Source organism: Denticeps clupeoides, chromosome 1 (assembly GCF_900700375.1).
Source record: "Denticeps clupeoides chromosome 1, fDenClu1.1, whole genome shotgun sequence".
Classification (NCBI taxonomy): domain Eukaryota; kingdom Metazoa; phylum Chordata; class Actinopteri; order Clupeiformes; family Denticipitidae; genus Denticeps; species Denticeps clupeoides.
The window spans coordinates 24,890,548-24,914,357 of NC_041707.1; the positions used below are offsets into that span (position 1 = coordinate 24,890,548).

The following is a 23,810-nucleotide window of genomic DNA, read 5'->3' on the forward strand; positions in this document are numbered from 1 at the left end:
GAGGCAGGTTGATTAGTAAGTCTGTAAATGTCAGTGCCGTGACCTCGGTTGTTTGTTGAAAACATTTATGAGAACGAATGCATCCGCCGGCCAGTGGGAGGAAGACCACAATCTGCACGGAGCTCATTAGCATGCTGACAGCTCTTTGGAGTTGCTCTCTGATGAGGCGCAGAGGAGTTATCGTCACTATAGCGGTTTGCTAGTGCAGAGGATCGGTGTCAGACTTGGCTGGTTGCATAGAAGAAGACTGCTCTTAATTGATTGATCTAGGAAAAGGCCACTTTGTACTGGTTTAAACAGCCAAAGCTCCCCTAACTCTATTACTTCAAGCCAATTACTATGTGCCGTCATGCCCAATGGCTTTGAGATGTGCACTCTTACCTTATTTTAAGGTCTTTTCATGGGAGACTCTATAAATATGGCTGTTATATATTTCTGCTTGAAAATGATTAGGACTGTTTTATTTTTCGTGAGACAGGCCCACATGTTTACACATTGGATTTTGTAGCGTTCAGCAATGTAGAGAACTGCAGAGTCATCTTGTTACAATTCTCCCCGTTCCTGCTTTCAGTTAGCATCTATTTACATTTAGATTTACCTTTACATTTAAGACATTTGGCAGACGCCCTTATTCAGAGCAACTTACAACGTAGTTACACATGTTTCAACTTACAACATCTATTTCCTTCATAAATGCCATGTTTATTTTGCATTGACATCACAGACTCTGCCTATGCCCAGAAGCTGACAGTCCAGGGATGATGACTCTTGCTCGTTCAATTGAATTAGGACTAACACCAAGATGTACCAAATGTCCGTCTGTACATCAGAGCTTAGATTAGAATTGAAAATGTCACCAGGAGCAGCCAAATGTAATAATGTAGTTAGTCAAACCAGTTAAAAATTTAAATGGATAAAACACCCAAACACCTGCACTAACGTGCTAAGGTCACGTCTACCGAGTACGATAATAGACACTGTTACTAGGATTTGTAAGTAAAAGCTTTTAGAAAGCTTTTAGAAGCCTAATCCACCAATAGAATCCTGGGAAGACCTTAGAAAAACACCTTTTGGAGTTTTTTAATCTCATTTTACAGAGTTCATTAATATAAAATAAGTACAAGTGTTGCCTCTTATCATCTAAGTTAATTGCATACTTTGCCTAGATGTAGTCTAGAATTGTACAGAACATTAAACACAGTCTTAAATTAGGTGAGCAAAATCAGATTTACCTATGGGAAATCCAACTCTGCAATGTCTTTTGCATAAAATAGTTCCTTTTACTGAAGACATGTAATGTAAACTCCATATTGTCATGGCAAAATGATTCATGATTTTTAAAGTATTTTTAAAGTATTAATTATATATCAACATTATCGAAGCATGTGATCTATCTGTCTCTGTACTTTATATTTTTTCCTTCAACAAAACGTCCTTTGTGAAGTCCATCCAGTAACGGCAAGGTCTACATTTCCCCAGTTTTTGTGCCAGGTTGCTCTTGGGTGAAAATGTACCACAACTGAATTGAGAAAAAGGACCTCACATTATCCTTCTCAGGTGTTCACTAGTTACTGAGTTATGATGAAAACCAAAAAAAAGAAAGAAAAGAAAAGAAAAAGGAAATAACATCACCAACAGATATTTGCACATTCATTTTTCTCGTTTATTTTCCATTCATTCATTTACATCATGTTTCATGTAGTGTACTGTTCATGATAAAGGTGAACAAACTGGTTCTGTAGAACATTTACAAGCTATAGGCAACATCATACTTTTGTCCATCTATGTAAATACAGTATAGTTAACTACATGAGGTTTGTTTAGTTCATTTACAAAATATATACTAATAAATATTTTGAGGCAATAATCACTTTGTAAAATTAGTAATGAGAAGTACTAAGATATTTTATCAGGCAATGTACATAATTATCTAGGAGTAAAAAAGTTATATTTCAATGTATGAAATGTAAAAAAAAAAACAATTCCCTTTCAAATTAAATGACTGTAGTTACAAACAGAGCTGTGCAGTTAATGAAATACAGAGTGAACACAATAGAGCACATATACGAGTAATTAGTGAATTGATCATTTGCATCATTAGCACTGCACCTGTGTTCCATCTGCAAGTCAGGAGCGGCTCCTCAGATGGCCGGTGTGCTTTTCTGCAGCTGGAGTCTCTCAGAACACTCTTTGCATGCTCTGGACACTAGTGTTGTAGACACATTTTTTTTAAATAGATGAAATGGTTGCTCTTAGTGTGGGTGATTTCCCCTGGAGTAAACTTTCGGCTGCCTACCTGTGTGCTGTTCTCTCACTCCTTCTCTCTCTCCCTTGCTGTCTCCCTCTCCCTCTCCCTCTCTCTCTGTCAGTGTATGCTGTCTGTGATATGTGAACTGTGCCCAATGCTCATGTCCATGCCTTTGTTTGGAGAAATTAATTCTATTTGGGCCTCCCCTCATCTACATGGGCGTTTTTTTTCTGAAGGGAGGGGTTGGGAGGGCAGACTTGAGTGTGTGTGCTAGTTCTTTTTGATGGAGGGGTGGGTTAAAGTTATTGCAAACCATGGGTCGAATGGAACAATATACAACACACAAGAATGCAAATAAACTTTAGCCATCTCAGACTGACAGAAGCCCCTCCAGACGCCCCTTCACCGGACTCCTTGGGGCTCCACAAAAGAACCATGCCTCTGTTCTCCACCACTTAAAAAATTAAAGCTGGACTGGCTGAAGGGGGTGGTGTTGGTTGTACGCGCGCGTGCGTGTGTGTCTGTTCGTGTGTTTGAGAGAGGTGGGTGTGTGTGATATGTGTGTGTGTGTGTGTGTGTGTGTGTGTGTGTGTGTGTGCGTGCGTGTGTGAGGGACGCAGATCCCTGATCCTGTCATTATACCAGTGAAGCAGGAGTCATTGGTAGTGCAGGAGCTTTTTTCCCATGATGCAGTGTGATAAGGATTGGCCTACATGTAGTTCAGCCTGTCTCCGCTGATGTCTCCTTGATTAGGTGTCTTATCTCCCCTTGAGCTGCGTCTGATGAAGGCTGCTGACAGACTAATGGCGGGGAAAGCGGCAGACGGCTCCATAAAATGGCAGCTCTGTTATGACATGTCAGCCAGGACCTGGTGGATGGTAAGTTTTTTGTTGTTTTTGGGACTTTTTTCCCCCTATCATTCTCTCGCGTTTTTTTTTTTTCTATAACTCCTCCTTCAATGCTGTGAATGGCATGTGTTAGAAAGTTGAATGCGAACTTCTGCAATAACTTTTCTGGTGGCTTTTTAAAAAAGGACTGCACTATTTGTGGTCCTGCTGCCCACAATTGCTGTAATTTATGGGGTAATCTTTGAGTCAAAATTGTTCTATTGTCTCATATCATCTGTGCACCCATCCTGAATGTGCCTCATTCTAAATGACACCCCCCCATCACCCGCCTCCCCCCGCCAACAGCACCCGCACACTTTTCTCCAAGTTTGGCAGAGGTGCTGTTGACCAACTGCACGAAAACAAAGGAAGTTTGGGGAGTGCTTGGTGTCGGAAGCTGGGGTCAGTGTGACACTTGGGGTTATGCAGGTTCAGCAGGTGGTGTGTGCCGGGGGTCTCGGTGACAGTAGTGCTGACGGAAGGCTGGGGTTGAAGTTGGACTATTGTGACAGGTCGCTGCTCACTTCTTAATCAGCCTGCCGCCTGTCTAGCCGCCCTCGGCCACATGCGGTCTCAATGCACCCCTTGTGCCGGCGATGAATACGGCAAGTCAAGCAGTGGCTGATGAGCGTGCTGTTTGACATGCTAAATGGCTGCTAATGAGAGAAAGAGAGAGAGATCGAGGGAATGAAAGAATTTCTCACCGTTTGCTTCCTCCCTCTGTTCTAGCAAGTGTGATGCTGGTGGTCTTCTTGTAAGGTAAATCTTCGAGTGAAAATTGTTGCTCATAGATTGTAGTTTTTTTTTTTAATTTGGGATGCAGACGGAGTCAGAGCTACTGGGCTACACCAGCCTGCATCTTCAGCTTGGGTTTGTCCATTTTTCCTCTCAGAAACAATGGGCTCTTGTTTTCTTGTTCTGGCCCATCCCTGAATGAAGCCTGATCAGAGTTCCGGTGTGAATATTAATCTCGTATGCTGCAGACATGTCTGGCCATCACGTTGCCTTTGGTTTATGTTTGTCTGGACTCTGGATGGCTATCATACCTAATGCAGAGTGTGTGAAAAGTGTGTGGACAGACAGGACATTTAACTTCAGAGGCAGGTTCATCAAACTTGCTGGGGGGAAGGAGACCTGTCGCTCGCCTCTGTCCCCTTAGATGTGAGGGAAAACACTGGGTGGGTAAAGCAAGACTGTTTTGATGTGACCTTTTTGACTGAGCTGATGTGAGATTGTTTGTTTCGTAATGAATCAAAATTTTTAATATTTTTTTTCTGTCATGCTTTGAAAATCTGCAAATTTGCTATTTTAATAGCATTCAGGCATAATGCTACAAAGTGTCTAGAGTAAAATATCTCTTGTCAAGTGCTATGTTTATTTTGTAAAAAATAAGTCAGTGAGTGTCTTATATTGTGAGTAAGTGATGTTACATATTTTTAAAACCTGTTTCACATATGTGTAAATTTTGTGTTTTAACAGCAAATAAAAAATGAATGAACTGTGCTTTACAACGATTACTTTACCTTATTACGTTAATCATACAAAATGTCTATTTTAACAACATTCCTAAATCTATTTGAATAGTTTAATGTAGGTTTCATTTTGTTTTTAAGAAAGCAAACCAATATTATTATTAATGTATTATTTTGTTATATTACATGTAACATTTCCAAACACTACTTAATAGTTACACATTTTCATGAATAAATAATAACTCACTACAAGATTAAAAACACAATGAAAAGGATGACAGTAGCTCATTTTATAATTATTTTTTTTGCCAAAAGTAACTACACCCTGGTTAAATGACATAAACGTCATTGGTCACAATGACCCCTTCTGTCCTGCGGTGGAGGAGGACCCTTTTGTAGGGAGGTACAGTTCACCTGAGGACTTGTTAGTGACCTGAGAGGAGTTGGATGACCTCTCCAGACTCCATGGTACTGGGTGGTCAGATAGTCCAAAAGCTGGAGGTGATGTGTAGAGGTGGAATTAGATAAGACATGAAATTCAAGCCCCTGGTCCGTGGAGCCAGATGCACTTACAGTATGAGACGGCAAAAGCTGGAAAAATGAAACCCACCGAGCAGATGCTTCAGTGCCCACGTTCAGAGTGGAAACCAGTGTTTGTTTCTAATCCCTGTGGCCAACAGTTGTTCATTAAGGTACACAACCAACTGCCCCTTCCATCCACCCCCCCTCACTGTCTGTCAAGGCACCTTCTCTAACATTTGCCATGTTTTTTTTGTTGCCTGTCTCAATTGTGAGGTACAGCTGGGAGCCATAATGTCGGTTTATATTCAACCTCCCAGCAATCTGGCCTTCAGACAATGCCACACTGCTCCTGGTGAATTTGGGTCGTAGATTAGCATAATACCAACCTAATTGTGAATAACATTAGCATTGAACAAGGCAGCAATTAAAGGGATTAGAGGATAGGGGAGCTGGGAGAAAGACGAAGAAACTCCGCAGACACTGTGCTTGTGATACATTTGGCTGAGAACCGAGTTACTGCAGGCCTGGGTGTCTGTCATACGTTGTGTTGACCGCTGGATCCCACAAGTCTAGTGAGTTGCCGTTGTCTTGATCAACTCAAAGTCTGCTAATTCCATTCTAACGATTTAACATAAATGTAGATGTGAACAACTGTGAACAATTGTATTGATGATATTTCAAGCAAAATACAGCTAATGCATTGAGATTTACATTTACATTTACAGCATTTTATCAGACGCCCTTATCCAGAGCGACTTACAATCAGTAGTTACAGGGACAGTCCCCCTGGAGCAACTTAGGGTTAAGTGTCTTGCTCAGGGACACAATGGTACTAAGCGGGTACTAGGCTACTGTTGTATTTTTGTAAAGCCTTTTTTGTTATATTTCTCCTATTTCTCCTATAACAAATGTGGATGTGTGGTTTTTGGAGTGTGAGCCTCACCAAACACGTTAGTCTGATCACTTACCTCACCATGACAGGTGTGTGTGCACATGCATCTGCTCATATTAAGATATTTAAATAAAATATTTCCATACATGAATTCTTGGTGATTTTTTAGATGTGGAACCATATGAAAAAGGCCATAATCATGTACAATGTATATGATATATTAGATGGCATTATTGAAAATGTTTTTTAGTTTTTTTAATGTAAAATATATACATATAATGATAAATGAAAAAAAAATATCTCAATGTATAGCAGACTTTTTTTTAACATCTGTGTGTGAACAGGTAGCCATAGCAAATCTGACATTTTTGATACATCACTTATAAGACTGGTATGATGGGTGTGTTTAGTCAGCATTTTTACTCTGCCCACAACATAATTTGTAACCTCTGGTGCCTGACTGATGTTCAATACCACTCTTTAATTACAATGTTAATTATTCCGCCTGTTAAACTGACATCAGGATAAAAGAGGCCTGTCTGATCATTATCAGAGTGAATAGTCAACTTCCCCTTGATTGTCTGCACTTAAATCTGTCAAAGGCACCTCTGTGTGCAAACTTTATTAGGGAAGGTTCAATATAGTTTTCTGCATAATGCTTGCGCCGCTTATTAGTATTTTTGCAGAGCGATCTGACTTGATAAATGATCGAATGGCTCCCCTTCAGAATATGTCATGGACATGGGTTACTTAAATAATGTTTCTCGTTTTCTCACTCACTACAAAAGCTACACTAAGATGATGTAAAGATAGGAAAGTAACAAATTATTCAAGCCTATCGACTCAATCTGAGGACACAGGCACCGACAGACTTTGAGATTCCTTTATCCATTCAGTCCTTCTCATATACACATCTATGTGAGCAGGGTCTGTCAGGGTAGAAAATGGCCGCTGTTGTGAGTGAAGGAGACCTGTGGTTCCCCCTCAGCATTACTCAGTGCTGTGTATTCAGCCCTAACGCATATCTGCCCTGGGTAATTGTTGAACAAAGACCCTATTGTTGGGTGTGGGCCTTGCTGAGGAGGGGGCACCACTGACAGAGGCCTGGAAAAGGACAGAGATCCGGAGAAAGACACCACAGCCATGGGGGAACGGCATGTACCTACGGCCAGCTACTTCACTTTTCTGCATGGGTGACACTGTAGGAATCTGCTGCAAACCAAAATAATAAAGTATGTAGGACAAATACTATATTATCAAAAACAACTATTTAAATGGTCCAAACCATTCAAAAATGCAAGAATTCTTTTCTGCAAAGCAATCCATAATTCCATAATGGGTAATATATATTATTATCCGTATAATTCCTCTGCAACAAAAAAAACACATCTTAACAAAGTCATGGTAAAACCCCATTTTAAATAAACATACCTGAAAAATGTAATGACAGTGATAAAATTACTTTACTAAATAAATTAAAATACATATACTCACATGTGAAAGCATGCAGTCATTGTTTTAATGTACCAGGAAAGTTGCTTCATTATATTTGAGATTTATTTGAGATATATTTGGTTGAATAATTAGGGTCCTTACTTTTTGTGTGTGTGTGTGTGTGTGTGTGTGTTGATGCTTTGATCACTGTATATAATGTCGTCCCTAACAGAAAATAAATTGCTATCAAGAATATTTCAAACCCTCTTAGCTACCTCTGAGAAAAGACCACAGGTCATTGTTGTAAAAAAACTACAATGTGTAACAATGCACTCCACAGTTTTCATTTACAGCCTACTCCTGGGCACCACTCCCAAATTGCTCACTTTCATTACCATTTCCTCTCTGTGATTTCCAGCTAGATTTTTGTCTCTCCTTTTGAGAAGAATATCTCTACATCTCTGACGCATGCATTAATGTGATGATTGAAAAATGCCTTAAAGTCTTGTTTGCCACAGTGTGATTGAACGTGCAAGAAACCATCGATTAATGGCCCAAATTCTCTGCCACAGCATTTTTCACAAAGGAAATGTAATAGATTTGCTTACGTGCCACTACAGGTTTAAAGGAGTGTCTAATCGCTTTACATCAGACTAGACTATATTTACATTCATCCCCCATCCTCTGAAGAAGTAATGTTGATTAATATTTCTATGCTTCAGTGGAAAAAGGGTCTGTAGGACTACAAGTAATGAAACCCCCAATATCTCAGCACTGTCACTTCATTCAATAGCGTCATTCTGTTTCAAAAACAAAATAAATCAGCATACCAAGGAGTGCCAAATAATTTTCACATCAAAGCTTCCTGTGACATTGGTGATGTGATAAAAGTACCGGCTTGTGGCAAAATATTGTGGCATGAGATGAGCTAGAATGAGACGGACGATGTGGTTTAACAGGGGTTACTAAGGAGAACTTGCAGAAAACGCGGGAAGGAAGAGCGACTGAGGGAGAGGGAAGGGGTGATGCAGTAGACTGCAGTTTTGTTTTTGTCCCAGTGGGTGCTCACTGTGTCTATTGTGAGACTCGAATGTTTGTGAATGGGAGCTTCAGAGGGTTTGGCAGCAGAGCCTTGTTTACTCTGAAGTTTCTCCCTGTTTATTTGTCTGGGTCGTTCATTGTTGCTCTCACACTTGACGGCTGGTAAGTGTTTGCGTGGAACAAGGACGGCCTTTCAGTGGCCCCAGCAGGTGCAGGGTATTTTTCTGCTGCGTGTGGCTGTGAGACCTGCCTTTGGAGGTTGGGGCAATTCACTCCTGCTCCGAGACAGGGGCCAAATCATGGGAAACACACCCGCACAGCCACAGATCATGGTCATGCCATTCACAGTTAACCCCTGCATGCATGCAGAGAATGAATGGGGAAGGAAGCGCATTACGTAGAGGACAGACACTTACCAAACAAACTGGCCGTCACTAATTCAGTTGGCTAGTTTGGGTGCTTTTGTGGTTTCTTTTAAAACATGGTCAGTCAGCAGGTCAGTACATGGCCTGTATAGAATTTTTGTTTTATTAATATTTTTGGAGTATTATTGGTGTCCATTGTGTTTAAATTGCCATTTAGGGAAATATTCAACAATTGATTAATTTTATTTATTTCTTTTTTTTATACTCTGGTCAAATGGTGAGATCGATCAATTAAATCTCTGGGCATATCCTTTTTCTTTCAATTATAAGTTGGAAATGTATATTGTTTTAATTTTCAATTAATTAAATATATGTACTTAATTTAAGTAAAATGTCCTATTTATTAATAGGATAAACACATAAATGTATTATTATAGTTTAACATTCTTAGTATAGATTTATTATTACTAAGGAATTTTTCATATTCCTTTACTGGTTTTACTGGTTTAGTGCCCAGATAATATGTGAGCCCTGACATGGCACCAACTTTTCTGATTATACCGAAAGGTCATGTGTGTGTGTGTGCATTAAAAGGTCTATTATCGCTCTCTAGTGGTTGGGATGGATAATGCTATCAAAATTCCGAACGCTCCGGTATAAAACATGATAATGTTAAACTAAATGAACGTACATTTCTTAACGATGCTTAGACAAACTGCTTTAAGAATAGGCTTTGACGTTAAAAATGAGGCACCTCTTTGGGGCAAATGGGGAGGTACAAAATCTGTTTTTAGGCATATTAATATTAACCCCCCACCCAAGATAAAATATATTCTTGCTGCATCCACGTGTAAAGAAATGCGTAAGTACATATAAACAAATATCGACAAGATCGTATTTTCTTTTTGGCTTTTCCAGTATTTCCGGGCTTTTGGAGTAAAAAAATGTTTTGTTTTTTTTTATTAAACCGGAAAAGGCTTGGTTAAATTACATATGTTTTTATGTTAAATAAAAGAGGAAAATTCTGCTCGTTGCCGTGCCAGGTTTTACCTGCCGTGACCCGGATTCGAACCGGGGTTGCTGCGGCCACAACGCAGAGTACTAACCACTATACGATCACGGCGAGCTACGGAGCAGATGAGGGTTCCGGCGCAGGCGCGCGCTCTTAAAGGCGGCGCGGCGTATTAATGGGACTTCGCGGAGGTTGTCGAGAGCTTTTTCTCACGTTTCGACGGATAATTACGATGGATCGACACGATTTACAAAAATATCGTAAAAAACGTGTCTTTTACGAGACCGACGGCAGCTTGGCAGCCAATCAACGCGCACTATGTAGCACTCGCTCAGCGCAGCGTCCAAACTAGGCGGACAAATCTGCGGAAATGTGTTAGATGAGATCAGGTTTATTCAGTTTGCATCTTAACTATATTATTTTAGACTGAACCAAGATAGGAAGGTGGGAATGTGGTGAATTTGGTCCAGTTTGTATGTGGAAGTTTTTTTTTCTCGTTCTTTCTTCTTATGAACAAGTTGCCTGAAGACACTTTCTCGTCTGGCCGGGGAAAAAAGGTCTGGGGATGAGGCCTCTGTATTGCAGCAGAACATGCTGCACATGGTATTTTAGAATGGACTTGACTGTGAACCAATTTCCTCCATCCCATCCCTTTCCCTGAGGCTAGCAAAAGACAGGTGTCCAAAAGCCCCACAGATCCTCAGTCTTTCCTGGATAAACTCACTCCTTCCCCATCTTGGACTGACAAGGTTTACATTTTGACCTTGCATTAGATTTTTATATATATATATAAAAGAGGTGTAAACAACACCACTGTGCAGGAACTAGGGATTCATTTCCCATTTGTGGGTTATGGAGGTTCTGTTTCAGTCTAGGACCTGGATTTCTCAGACTGTGATGGATAGTTTGTGTTCTACAATTTAATGCTAAAACACTTCTTGAGTTGCAATAAAAACTTTACAAATTTGGAACCTTTTACATGGTATCTGTCATATTGTCAATTAATATAGTGTCCATTGAAAGGCCCAAACAAATAATAATTACAACAGCAAAAAATATGAAAAAAATATTTTTATTTAGAGAAGCAAAAACATGAACAATTTTAATTTTCTTTTTTTATTTAACGGCTGTGACAGATTCAGTGAAATAATTTTCACTAATGACCTGTACAAGTCTGGTGTGTGAAGTCATCTCAATCGAACAGATTCAGTCCAAAAAGATGCTATATATATTTTCATCAACAAAATCATATTCCATATAAAACTATATAATTAATTGCAGACTTATTTACAATATTGTTTCTCCAGGACTCAGGTCATAAATGTGCAGCATATATGATTTATTTATAACTGTATCATTAAATAGTAAAAAAAATGCACAGTAATTGTATGTCACAGTATGTCAAGTGAATTTACAAAATTCAACCTAAAAAAAGTCCACCTAAATATCACTATCAACAGCATATTATTTTAGAACATTCTATTATTCCATCTGAATTGCAATGGTAAAATGACAACCACCAAACCTTAACAGAAAAGACCATGGTTTTGCAGATATTTAGTGTTTATGAAAAAATATATTGAAAAGAATGTAGATTTTTCATGGTTTGGACAGTAAGTAAATAACATTATAACAACAATAATAAATCAAAATGGTATAGCAATTACTGTTCTCTCTTCCACAAATAAAAGTGTGTGAATCTAAGAACCTGTTCACAGACACAGACACTCATTACAGCTGTGGGTGGCACATGCCAATCCACACAACTTGAAAGCATCTTTTATCATCTTGAAAGCATCACACACACACACACACACACACACACACACACACACACACACACACACACACACACACACACACTCCAAATGCTCCAAAAGATCCAAATGGACACCAGAGGCTGCAAGTCTCTAGTAAGGGCTGTTGACTTCTCACTGGTCTGGAAAACATGCTTTAAAAATGGGTTAATGCAGACATAAAGGCCGATGTGGTGGTTTAATCTGGTTTGCAAAAAAATTTGCTAAATGTTTATGTGATGTAAAATTAGCAAACTTACGATAACCTAAAGATACATTTAAACAGCAAATTAAATGTCTTATTAAGTGCCAAATTCTTTGGTCTTTCATCAACAAAACCAGGAACAACATATTAAGAAAAATGACAATCACAAGAATTTATATCCAATTGATATTAGAATTGAAATAGCTAATTAGTTAACAATTAAAATAAAATTATATTAATTCAATTTAAGCAAAAATAAACGGATGCTTATGATATTACATTCTTCCCTGGAAATCTCACATTTCAATTTTTTTTTTTAAAGTAAGTGTCCCAATTCCTTCCAAATGATCTAATTAGCTCCCGGTAAATGTGCAGGTTCACCATTCCCGAAAAAACAGCTTGTATGGGAAGTATAGTAGGCGACTGAGCAGCTCATCTTTGCCTGTAAATAATAGTAAAGAGCAGCCGAATAAAAACGCAGTCATGTCTATGTTTCAGGATCGGAAGTGAAGAAGTGGGAGAAGAAGAAGGGATGGGTGTGCTGGGTGTGGAGAGTTCACTTTTCCTTTTTTTTTTTTACGTGTGTAGAGCCACTGACAGTCCGAAAAATGTCGCCACCCGCGACAACGTGACGATGAAACTGTCAAATGCGCGCTCACGGGGACGCCGGCCACGCGTCGCGAATTCCCACCCGTGGCAACAACTCGGCAGGCGCGAGCACGTCTCTGTAAACTTTTTTTCACCCCCAAATGGGTTTCCGTAAAGAGAAAAAGTATCACCGAGATCTTACCCGGTGTGTGCCTGCTCCGCCGCTCGGTGTTCCGCCCTTTCCGCCTCCCGGCTGCTTCACTCCGAGCGGGGAAATGTGGCTCCGTGTCCGCTCCGTGTCCGTGTCCGCTCCGTGTCCGCCCTTCTCCACCTTCCCACCTCGCCTCCTCCCTCCCTCCTTCCTTCCTTCCTTCCTTCCTTTCTTTTCTGGAGGTCCCGTCACTCCTGCCCCGTGTGAGCTTTCACCTGGTCCCGCTCGCCCCGCTGGTGCGCACGTGTGAGTGTCCACAGCTGGCGCGAACCTGCGCGCGCGCGTGGGAGCTTGCGGCGTGGATTCGGCAAGAACTTTTCTCTGGGAACTTTCGGGAAATTCCTCCATAAATGTGTATTTACTCCTGTGCGTACATGTAAGTGCCTAAATGACTGCGTTTTTCAAACCTTGCAACCCCTTGTAACGACACTGATATCTTATTTATTAAATAAACAATATTAAAATCATATTCGTGTTCTCCTTAGCATAATACACGCTTGTTTTAAACCGAAGTATAAAATGCACGTGTGCTTTTTGTTACATTCCGCCTGCTTATCTGTTTTAAAGTAAATATTCTCGCTCGGGACAATTTGACCTTCCTCCTCGGTCCGCGCGAGCCGCTCGTCTTCGGATATGCAAATGAGGCGTCCGCGGAGCGGAAGTGAGGGTCCGGGCCGCCGCCGCGTCGACCAATCAGGTGGCAGCAGCGGAGCCCGAGCGCGCAGCTCCCCCTTCGGCGGCCAGACAGAAAGTAAAGGCGCAGACCTGCCCAGTTCCAAGAACTCTGCCTCTTCTGGACCGCGTTCAACTGAGCCACCAAAAACGCATCCAAAACTCTGACTTAAAGAGGAAGGAAGATCAAATAAAAAAAAAAGAAAAAACCGAGGTGCTCGCTGACTTGATTTTGCCGCCTGTCTGCCAAGAATTCTCTTCCGGTGTTGATTTTTTTTTTAAAGCACCACATCGAGAAGGGAAAAGAAAAAGAAAAACTGAAAAAAAGCACAACATTGAAGCTGAGAAATGTGAAGGTACCGGCTTCTCCCTCACCAGCCGCCAGGATCCCCGTTTATATCCATGCAGTACAGTGCAATGGTACGTGGACGTTTCACGTCATTTACTGTGTTGGTGTGACTGTCGTGTTTGCGCCGCGATCCCGCGTGTCGGGAGTAGCTGGCGGAGTTCGGGAGCAGAGAGGGCTGCGCTTGGCAGACGTCCTGACTCCCCGACTCCCCCTCGCCGCGAGTCGTGGAGGTGGGGGGGGGGGCATCGCGACGCCGGCCGGGTCAGCGCGATGTCCTTCACGACGACGATGATGATGATGATGATGATGATGATGATGGGGCGCGGGAGGGGGAAAAGTCAGCACCGGTGTGACGCGACGCGACTCCCGCCCCGGTCCCGTGCGAGACTTCGACGGCGCCAAAGTTGAAGCGCTGCCGCTGCTCTGTAGTGAAACCACAGTAAAGGAAGCACGTCCACGGTGTAAAGTGTGTCCTGCGTGTTCTGTCTTTTATTCGAGTTGTGTAGGTTGTTTCAGGGCAGATGGACCAGGTATTCACAAGTTGCCGGATTCACTTCTCGCACGTCCGACAACTTAAGCGAGTTGAAAGTGATCGATATCATTTTTTTTATGAACAACAACAATTAAAAATCGTGTCCTCGCGTTTTATTGTTTTAGTTGAGACGCGGCCGATCGCGCGCCGGCTGCGTGGCTGCGTGGAGCGGACGGCCGCCGCGGGCTCGTGTCATGCGGGGAAATTTCCACGACAGGAGCGGGGTGGAATAGAGGAGAGGAGAAGGTGGGCTCGCGAGATGCTGCTGCTGCTGCTGGTGGAGGAGGAGGAGGAGGAGGAGGAGGAGTGTGAGGGTGGAATTAAAGAGAGGAGAGCTTGTTCCCGCGCCGTTTTATACCCACGCTGAACCGCCTTCCGCGTACTCCGGGACGATCTTTCTTTCTCATTTAGCGTTTTGAAAGTTTTTTTTTTGGGTGGATGGTTCACGCTGTCTGAAGTTCGCCTCCCTTCCTCATTTCTGAAGGGGACTTCGGACTTTTTTTTTTGGATGAGCCCTTCATTTTCCCCCCAAATGAGGATAACGGTGTAGCGCGTGGACAGAGAGGGATGAGCAGATAGGAGCAGTCAGCCTGAGCCGAGCACTCCTCACACCGCCAGGTCATGATGTATTCTCCCATCTGCCTGACGCAGGTACCCGCACCGCGCCGCTTCCACGCCGCTTCCACGCAGATCGCGGGCTCGACTCGGGGAAGGGACGTGTATGTTGGAATGTCACGTCTCCAACACGCACGCACGCACGCACGCACGCACGCTGGTTTGGCCGGTATTATAAAACGAGCCTCCGTGCGACGGCGAGTAAAAAAGGCGCTAAAAGTTTTTTTCCTGCCCGGTCAGAGGCGACTGGCAGCCAGTGGCGGGCGTGGAGTGGAGATGAAAGGCGCGATAAAGGCTGATTCGGTGGCTGGACACAGTTCTTTCTTTTTCTTTTTTTTTTCTTTTTTTTGGCTGACACAGTTCCACTGTTTATATTTTACTTGGCATCAGAAAGTGATTGAGGGAGATCGGCTTTGTGCTGCGCGAGGGGGCCGAGCTTGGAAACGCTGCAGAAAAGGCGTCAGAATAAAAATCTGCCAAGAGACGGACTTTTCATACAAGTTTAGATAAAAAAATACACTGACCGTAAGTTACAGTAGTTTTTAAGTGGCAGCATATGAATGACTTAATTCTGTAGATGAAGTCAAATAAATAAATTCTATGTTTGGGCTGGAATCACCCAAAGAAAAACAAGTGTCTAAACGGACAATATATACTCAATAATATACTCAATTATATGTACATTTAGATGTGGAGTTTATATTTGCGTGTTTTAATGAATTTTATTTTAAAAATCAAATTGGAGCAACTTTGAGTGTAAATGTTTGTAAATATGCAAATCTTTTTTTATTGCTCTGAATGATCACAGTAGGTGCTGTAAGTAAAAAAGCAATCGGTTAGTTTGAGTAGTTTTGCCATCTTTTTTTTTTTTTTCTGTCTTTATCAGTGAGCGTCTGAGGAGAGCGGCTGTTGAAGCGGTGTGACGCTGCTGTAATGTGGCCTGCGTGGTGTGTGGCTTCTCCGCTCTGCACACGAGGCTATCGCGGAAGGGCAGAGATATGAAGTGGTTTGCCGGTTGTGGTTTCCCCAAGCGCAGCCGCCTGCCTACACAAAGAACAATATGTGGTTTAACTCTTGCCTGGCTCTCTGAACCCGCTTTCGGCCACGGCAAAATAAGCGCGGGTCCCCTTCTTCAGCTCTACCCTGCGGTCGGCCTTTTCACTTTTTAGCTGCTATTGCACAAGTTTATTGAACAAACATTTTCCTAATATTGTCTGTATTGCACCCAAGCTTTAATATTAGGAAAGTCCTACGATGCACGTTGGGCGTCACTGAAAGCATTTAGGGAATAAATACAAAGAATGCTTATCGTTCACATGCATTTTCACCAGAATAGTTTGTACCAGAATAATTTTCATTGGCAATTTTCCTATTGACAATTTTACAAGCATGAGAGAACCCCAGAATTTTGACTTTGTTTTCCCTTTTTGAAGGATTCAATAGAACAAACTGGGGCATATGGGCATGCACACAATACGTATGAGTACGACAAATATGAATTAACCCTCGCAAGCTTGAGGGGGTACAAGAATTTCGCAAGTGCTGCTTTGGCATGGGATATTTTATTGCCACCCTTACAGAACAGCTCAGGGGCACAAAGAATGCAGAGTTTGTGCCAAGAGGCTGTTTTCATTGTCCAGCTTGGTTTGATTTCGACCTGGAATAAATTGCGTTGCGTTTGCCGCACCTCTGAGACAGGGAAGCGGTGCGTAAAAGAGTTTCTCCCCGGAGAGGCCCAGGTGTCCCTGTTTAAAGACTCTTCCTTATGCACCGGCGTGTGCGCGCGTGCATGTGTGTGTACAGGACAGGGGTAACAAACGGGGAGAGGGAGAGACTTCTTTTCTTTTGTCTGCCTCTAGGCTGTTTGACTGCGCTCCCTTTCCCCCCCCCCCAAAAAAAAGCCCTGCGAACCTCCTATACCGTGAAGCTGCACTGGAATGCTGGAACGGCTCAGTAAGAGAAATGGAAGTGTGAGGGGCGCATGCTCCCCCCCCACCCCCCCACCCCGTGAGCGCTCGCTCCCCAGCTCAGAGCATGCGAGGAGTGTGCGCGAGCGCGGCGCGATTACTTTATATGTGCGCTTTGTGCTGCCGCTGCGTTGCCAGTGGAAAAATAAAGCGGCGGCGTCCTCTTTGCTGTGGCTGTTCCAGCACCTGTGTGAGAAATTGTAGGCAGGGCGCCTCGGTTTTGAGATGGTGGACGGAACCGTTATCCCTGCGGGCTGGCCGCTGCCGCTGAGAATGGTCGTGAATTGCCTTTATTTTATAGGGAAATTGACTAGGAGGACAAGGGTCACAGCCTTGTGCCGTTTTTTTTTTTTTTTTTTTACGGTTTTGTATCTCAAAATAATTTTGGGCACGACATAAATTGTCTGCCTTTTTTTTTCTCCAGCAATTTCTGAGCTGGATTTTAAATGGTCTGTTTCGTTTTGGCTGGGATAACTTTTGGCTAATTGAGTGAGAGCCTTTGCCAAAAAGGTCACTTCTGTTATGAGACTGTTCCTGTTAACTTCCTCTTTTTTTGCTGTTTTCTTCTCTCTCCCTCTCTCTCCCATCTCTTTTCCTCTCTTGGTTTGGCAGGATGAGTTTCATCCCTTCATCGAGGCACTTCTACCGCACGTCCGAGCAATCGCCTACACGTGGTTCAACCTGCAGGCTCGGAAACGCAAGTACTTCAAGAAGCACGAGAAGCGGATGTCCAAGGATGAGGAACGAGCGGTCAAGGACGAGCTCCTGAGCGAGAAGCCTGAGATCAAGCAGAAGTGGGCGTCCAGGCTGCTGGCCAAGCTCCGCAAGGACATTCGGCAGGAGTACCGCGAGGACTTTGTGCTGAGTGTTACCGGGAAGAAGCACCCGTGCTGCGTGCTCTCCAACCCCGACCAGAAGGGGAAGATCCGGCGCATCGACTGCCTGCGGCAGGCCGACAAGGTCTGGCGCCTGGACCTGGTGATGGTCATCCTCTTCAAGGGCATCCCTTTGGAAAGTACAGACGGCGAGCGGCTCGTCAAGTCCCCCCACTGCACCAACCCAGCACTTTGTGTCCAGCCGCATCACATAACCGTGTCGGTCAAGGAGCTGGACTTGTTTCTAGCGTACTATGTCCAAGACCAAGGTAAGCAGCCTGGCGGCATGAGTTTGTGGATGGACGGATGGGCGTGTGAGTGATATGAGTGGGAGTCGGCGGTGGGCTGGGCACGATTGTTCACTGTGAGGAACACATTGCCCTCTTGGCAAAGATGGCAAGTCAGCATGGCCACGGAAGCAGTCACACGTCAAAAAAAGTCACAGTTCACCAAACCAAACCAAACCAAACCAAACCAAACCAAACCAAACCACAGAGTCCTCATCCGTGTTTTAGGCCGTCTAATAATTGTTTAATAAATCAATAAAGGCGTAAAACACTGGACTGAGATCTACAGACACACGTTTAGTTTCAGACATTTTATCAAAATTACAGTAGAATTTTTTAAAGGCAACATGTAATAATAACTTTATTTTAAAAAGCAAAATATTAAATTAATATTATATCATTTTTTTTATGACTGGCTAATTTCAAGCTGTGATTTTTTTCAGCTGTGAATCAAATTTTTTTTGAATAAAACTGATTAGAGAAAATGTAAAAATAAATGTATTACTAAAATATGCTATTTAATATGCTATTTGTTAATTACACATTTCAGTAAATATTTTTACAAATTAGTGGGATTTTTCAAGCCTGTAATACAAAATATTTTACAATTAAATTCATCGGTTTCACTTGGTTTTGTTTCAGAGTTGCACAGCAATGAGAAAAGTTAAGCAATCGTTTTCTCACAGCAAGGAGGGAAAAAAAGACACACAAACGCGCCGCGAGTTGCAGAAAATATTTTTGTAAGGCACCGATACTTTTCTCTCTGCCGTATGAACTGCCAAGCCCTGGCTCGGTACCTGCCTTGCAAAAAAGCCTTCTGGAACAATTTCATCACCCCCCAGACTGGGGACACTGAAACCATTTGTGAAAAAGAAACCCATTTTTTTTTTAACACTACTCGTCAGCATTGCCATCCCAGTACATCCACATTCGCACGGCATGGACAATGTAATAAATGCCTCTACATGCAAGAACTCCCTGCATGTTTCAGCGGCAGTGAGCGAGAGCGAGCCGCCCAGCTAGCCCATTAACGGAGTTCTGCGCCTCCATTTTGTGATCCGAGCGGTGCCAGGCAAAGCAGAAGGCATAGCCGAGTGACAATAATGGTTGCCACTGGCACCACGGTTGGCATCAGACCCTCTTTTGTGTCTTTGTAGGACGGCCCTGATTTTCCCCGGGTTGGCACAAATAGAGCCGCCTTAATCTGTTCGATATCAGCCCATGCAAGATAGCACAAAAGTAGCTTTTATACAGCTTGCAAACAATTAATGAAACACTATCCAGGTTTTTGAATGGACAAGTTTTTTTTCTTTTATTTGATACCATTATATTTTTAGTATTATTATTACAATTATTGTTATAATTATTTTGTACTCCCATACAATTCCTTAGCAAGAAAATTTAGGGAACAGCAGAAAATATTTAAGAATTCCTTAAAATTGAAGGAATAAGTGTATGTGTTCTAAGTTTGTGTGCCAAGTTCATGAATTCTTTCTGTAATAAGCCGTCAGTGACACGTAGCATTTTTTAAAAAAAAGAAATAGGCCTTGTGTTCCGGCTTTTAGATTTCAGCTTGATAGCAAATAGCGGTTTGCTTGAATTTCGTGCTGTGGGGCATTAAAAGAGGTAAACCTACCCTAACAGAGGGAAAGAAACAGTGTGCTGTGAGGGTAAAGGTTGGGTGTAACGTGATTGGCACCCAGTAAGCCGTGCCCGGACAATGCAGCCACATTGTGCTAGCCTGCGGTGAGGCCACCATTTTGTTTCGCGCCGTGCCAGGGGAGAGGCAGGGAAATTGCCAGTAATGGTTGTTAGAGGTATGGAGGTTGGCATCGAACCCTCTTTGTCTGCTTGCAGCATGCCTTTGATTCGTTGGTTGGCATCCGCAATGCAGTGGGCATGTTGGAAAGTTTTTTCGGCAGTGGCAGAATGGGAGCCGCCATGCTTTGTTCTCCGGCAATCGTACAAAGAATACATAAAGCGCATACAAATCTTAGTGTGCAACTGTTTTAATTGTTTTGAACAATTTCTAATCAAAATTCTTCACACTGAAAATAGTTTATTTCTTTTTGTTACTCCGCCTCATTCCCTTTTGTAGCTCAGCCTCATTGATATAAACAAAAAAAAATGGTCTCATCCGGAAACAACCAAAAAAGGTTGGTTCCGGATAAATAATGTTGGGTATTGGAGCATCTGCCGTGGTAGAATGGAGGGCACTTACCCCCTTTTTTGTTTAGACAGGGTTGCGCTAAGCTGGGCAGACTCTGCCATGGCACCCCCAGAGCATGGCCAAATGAATGCCCGTCGGGGTGGGGGGATGGGAACGGTGCTCTGTGCTGGTGGGCAGTGTGCCATGCCCTGCCTCCTGCACTTGTGGCAGCCATTGTGGCAGACTTGGCTTGGTGGTCTTGGAGTGAGCTGTTTCTGTCCCCCTCCTCACCATTTACCCTGGCATTCATCGGATGTATTTATCTTCTTTTTTTTTTCCAATAAAAATGAAATAAAATCTAAGCCACATGCTTTCATCCTGGACAACTTGTGCCAATGCAGAGTGGAGAAACTCTGACCTTAAGACGAGTGCACCAAGAGACAAATGCTTTGTGTCTTGTGCAGTTGGCCGAGGTCCACGTTCTTAGGCAGCGCAGTAGTCTGATGGGCTCACAGATGATTAGTTCTGATTAAAAATGTCACTGCATCATTTAATTAAAAAGAATTATTTTTACTAAAAACTTCAATGATAGGTCTCTGTTTTCCCACAGAATTCCACAGTATTAATGTTATTATTAAAATCTGCTTATCTTTTCCAAATTCCAAGTTGTTCAGTTTCATAATGCAAGCCAGAACACGTTTCTCTGTCAACCATGCTTTTATTTCATAACTTGGCTATTTCATGAGCCTGGAACTTGTTGGCTGCAAGGGAAGAGCTGTGAATTCTCACTGCTGTGTATGTGTGGGTTTTTTTTTTTTTCATCTAGTATTGCGAAACAATATGAGACTTTTTGTGTCCTGTATTTGCAATCAGCAAAGCTCTTGTGTTTTAGAAAATTCGTACATTTTATCTCAGTTTTCTTCATCACCACGCTTCTCCCTTTATCCTTTTCTCCTCACAATCTGGAATACATTTGTTCACAACCCTGAAGGCTGTGTTTGGGTTTTTGTTCAAGGCGTGCAACTCTCAAATAAAAATGAAAACCCAAAATGCCAGTAATTCAGTATCAATTAAGTGACTGTTTATGCCTTTCAGAAATATTTAGAAATGTCTGGCTTAGCGTCTGTTTCAAATTTCTAGACAGCTTTTACTCCTTCAGTCAGTGTAAAGTGTAGCAACGCAGTTAAAAAAAAAAGTTCCACTGACTTTCATTCATGTTTTATTTTTTAATCATTTGTAATGTGCAAAAAATATATTTGGTTTATCTCAGGAGTCCTGCTCATCTCATTATTATTCATGTAATTTATTTTCATTATTTATATAGAAAGGCTGGATCACTTGGGGCCGGCATTAATTTCCAGGAATTATGGCACATTTTCAAAAAAGTAAAACATTTTGATTTATCTTTCTTTTGACCCACTTGGCTTTGATTCTGAGTAAAGCTGGATCGTGACACGATCTTGACAGTTGTTGAAAGGGGTCCTGTTTAACGAGGGCGGGTCCCAGCTTCTGGCCTTGCAGTCAGGACCTCAGGAGAAAAAAGGGGGATGCGGCGGGTGTCCTGTGAAGTTTAATTGAGCAAGGCAGCTCTGTGAAAACACTGTGGTGGCCAGAGGCACGTGGGTGGAGGCTGTGGGTTGAGTGGGAGGGTGGGTGTGTGTGTGGTTAGGGGTGGCTGAAAGGGGATGCTTTTCGTTGTGATGCCGTAGGGTCAGGACCTTATGGGCCGGGTACCTGCCGCAGCCCTTCTGCCCTCCTCTGACCCCTGATTGTCTGGCTCAGAGGATCACCAGACCCTTCACCCACATTGGCCATTCATCTTCTGTCTCCCCCGCAATGTGTGTCAGTGTGGTGGGTGGAGAACCTTGAGGAGGAGGAGGAGGAGGAGATGGGCTCAGTCCAGCACACTTGCTCCCCCTCTCGAGTGTCCTCTCCTGGGCTGGCGTTCGTCTGTGCTTCCCCCCCCCCCCCCCCCCCCCCAATGAGCTCCGTCTGCTCCAGTTCTCCGGCTGTCCTGCCTCCTGCCTGTGCCCCCGAGCAGGCCACGGCATGGGGTGGCTGTTTGCACCTAGTTTTCCAGGTGGCTGCATGTAAGGCACGAGGAGGACCTGCCGGCCTGACCCTGGGGTCAGTGGCGACACCAGTGACTAAGCAGAGCGACCTCTGTGCCTCATTTCAGCAGTGCTGCCCGGTGCTGTGCCCCTTCTGTGCCAACTCCCTGCTTTGCCCTCCTCTCCTATGGCCTGAACACTGATGCCAGCTGCTCACCAGCCCAGACCTGCCCATGGACAAAGAAAAAGAGAGCGAGCGAGAATGGACTGACAGCAGTGCAGGCGGAACCGTTACGGAAGCACAAGTGCATTGTGGTGGTTGGCGGCGAGGGATGCTGCCACGCCATTTGTTTTTGTTTAGCCGTTTATTTATTTGTTTCCTGATTGTTTCCAGCATGCTCTCGTGTCTGTTGCCCACCCCTGGCCACAGTTTTGGCCGTTGGAGGCCGAGAGCGTGCAGTAAAGCAAACCGTGGGTGAGCCTCGCTACTGGCCTGCTCCCCAAGCCGTTACAGATGTTGCTGTATATAGAAAAAGGGATAACTGTCCGTACTTTACACCTTTTTACATCTTTTATTGCTTTTCTTTCAAAGTCATCAACAAGTGATATCTGCACGCTTCCTGCATTCAGTTATTGAAATGAAATTGCTTGTATTTGATGTGCTGGTAAATTAAATGTGAAGTGGGTGGAAAGAGGCAGGTGGAGAAACAGGGTCCTCTGTCATCATCAGCTCAAATGATGTCCTCCATGCTGTTGGGTCACTGTGGGTATATTTGTACTCTGATAAGCCCACCCTTCCCAAGTAGAACACACACAGTGTCACTAGGGCTGGACGATATATATTGAAATCAAACCGATTTGAATAAACACGATAAAAAAAAAAAGGTAACAAAATTGCAAAATCCGCTCTTTCTATTTCAACTTTGATCATGGTGCGCACGCAAGGCCAGCGAGAGAACCCTAACCATTGTACATACGCTAAAAATGGCTGTAGCTCGTCGGTCACGAGGGCACACGTGCCACCCTCCCGTGTCCAATCATGTCCCTGTATGATAGACAGTCATGCTCACCAATCAGATGTGTCCCATGTTAAAGCCACGCCCACTCACGCTTGCTCTCAACTCGTGGTATGATACATCGCAGTTCATATTTCAATGTACAGTTATACAACAGTTTTTAATGCACATAATATAGTGAATAATCGTAAATTAAATAGCAATCGTGATTTTTGTCAAATAAATTACAATTTGATGTTTTCTCAAAACCGTTCAGTGTCTCTGACTTTGGATGTGATTGCTCAAATATTCCTAATGCCTGTTTACTGTGGAATTCAGCCCAGGGGACTGAGACACCTCTCTTGTTTTCTCTTGGTTTCTTTTGGTTTCTTCTCTCTCTCACTCTGTCTCTGTCTCTCTCACCCTCTGTTCTTAAAATGTTTTATTTGCTCTGATGTCATTTTCAAGCAGCACCCCAGAGGTGTGAGTCCTACCTCACTTGCCCCTTTTCACTACTCTTAGACTGTGTAAAACCTGCCATTCTACACCTTTAAAAATCACCAAACAACTAGAGATCAGAATTCACAGTAGACGTTAATGCTCTCATTAGATTTATAATGTTGGGTGGAGTGGAATGTTTCAAGA

General features: G+C 43.0%; 1 protein-coding gene and 1 non-coding gene across 7 annotated transcripts in view; one reads left to right on the forward strand and one right to left on the reverse strand.

Moving 5' to 3' along the window:
- The first annotated feature begins 2,930 nt into the window (after positions 1-2,930).
- LOC114784552 (nuclear factor 1 B-type-like) overlaps positions 2,931-23,810 on the forward strand; it is an 84,889-nt gene continuing 64,009 nt past the window's right edge. The window contains exons 1-2 of one of the 6 annotated variants that reach the window (XM_028970041.1): positions 2,931-3,126; positions 17,421-17,952. In XM_028970041.1, the coding sequence (XP_028825874.1) occupies positions 3,031-3,126; positions 17,421-17,952 (628 nt within the window). In that variant the 5' untranslated portion in view covers positions 2,931-3,030. Of the gene's footprint in view, positions 3,127-13,418; positions 13,766-14,570; positions 14,878-16,922; positions 17,085-17,420; positions 17,953-23,810 lie in introns of those variants that run through there. The other 5 variants (XM_028970063.1, XM_028970055.1, XM_028970032.1 and 2 more) reach the window with 5 other exon arrangements.
- Positions 9,913-9,984, reverse strand: trnah-gug (transfer RNA histidin (anticodon GUG)). The gene has a single exon. It is a non-coding gene; the product is annotated as a tRNA-His (tRNA).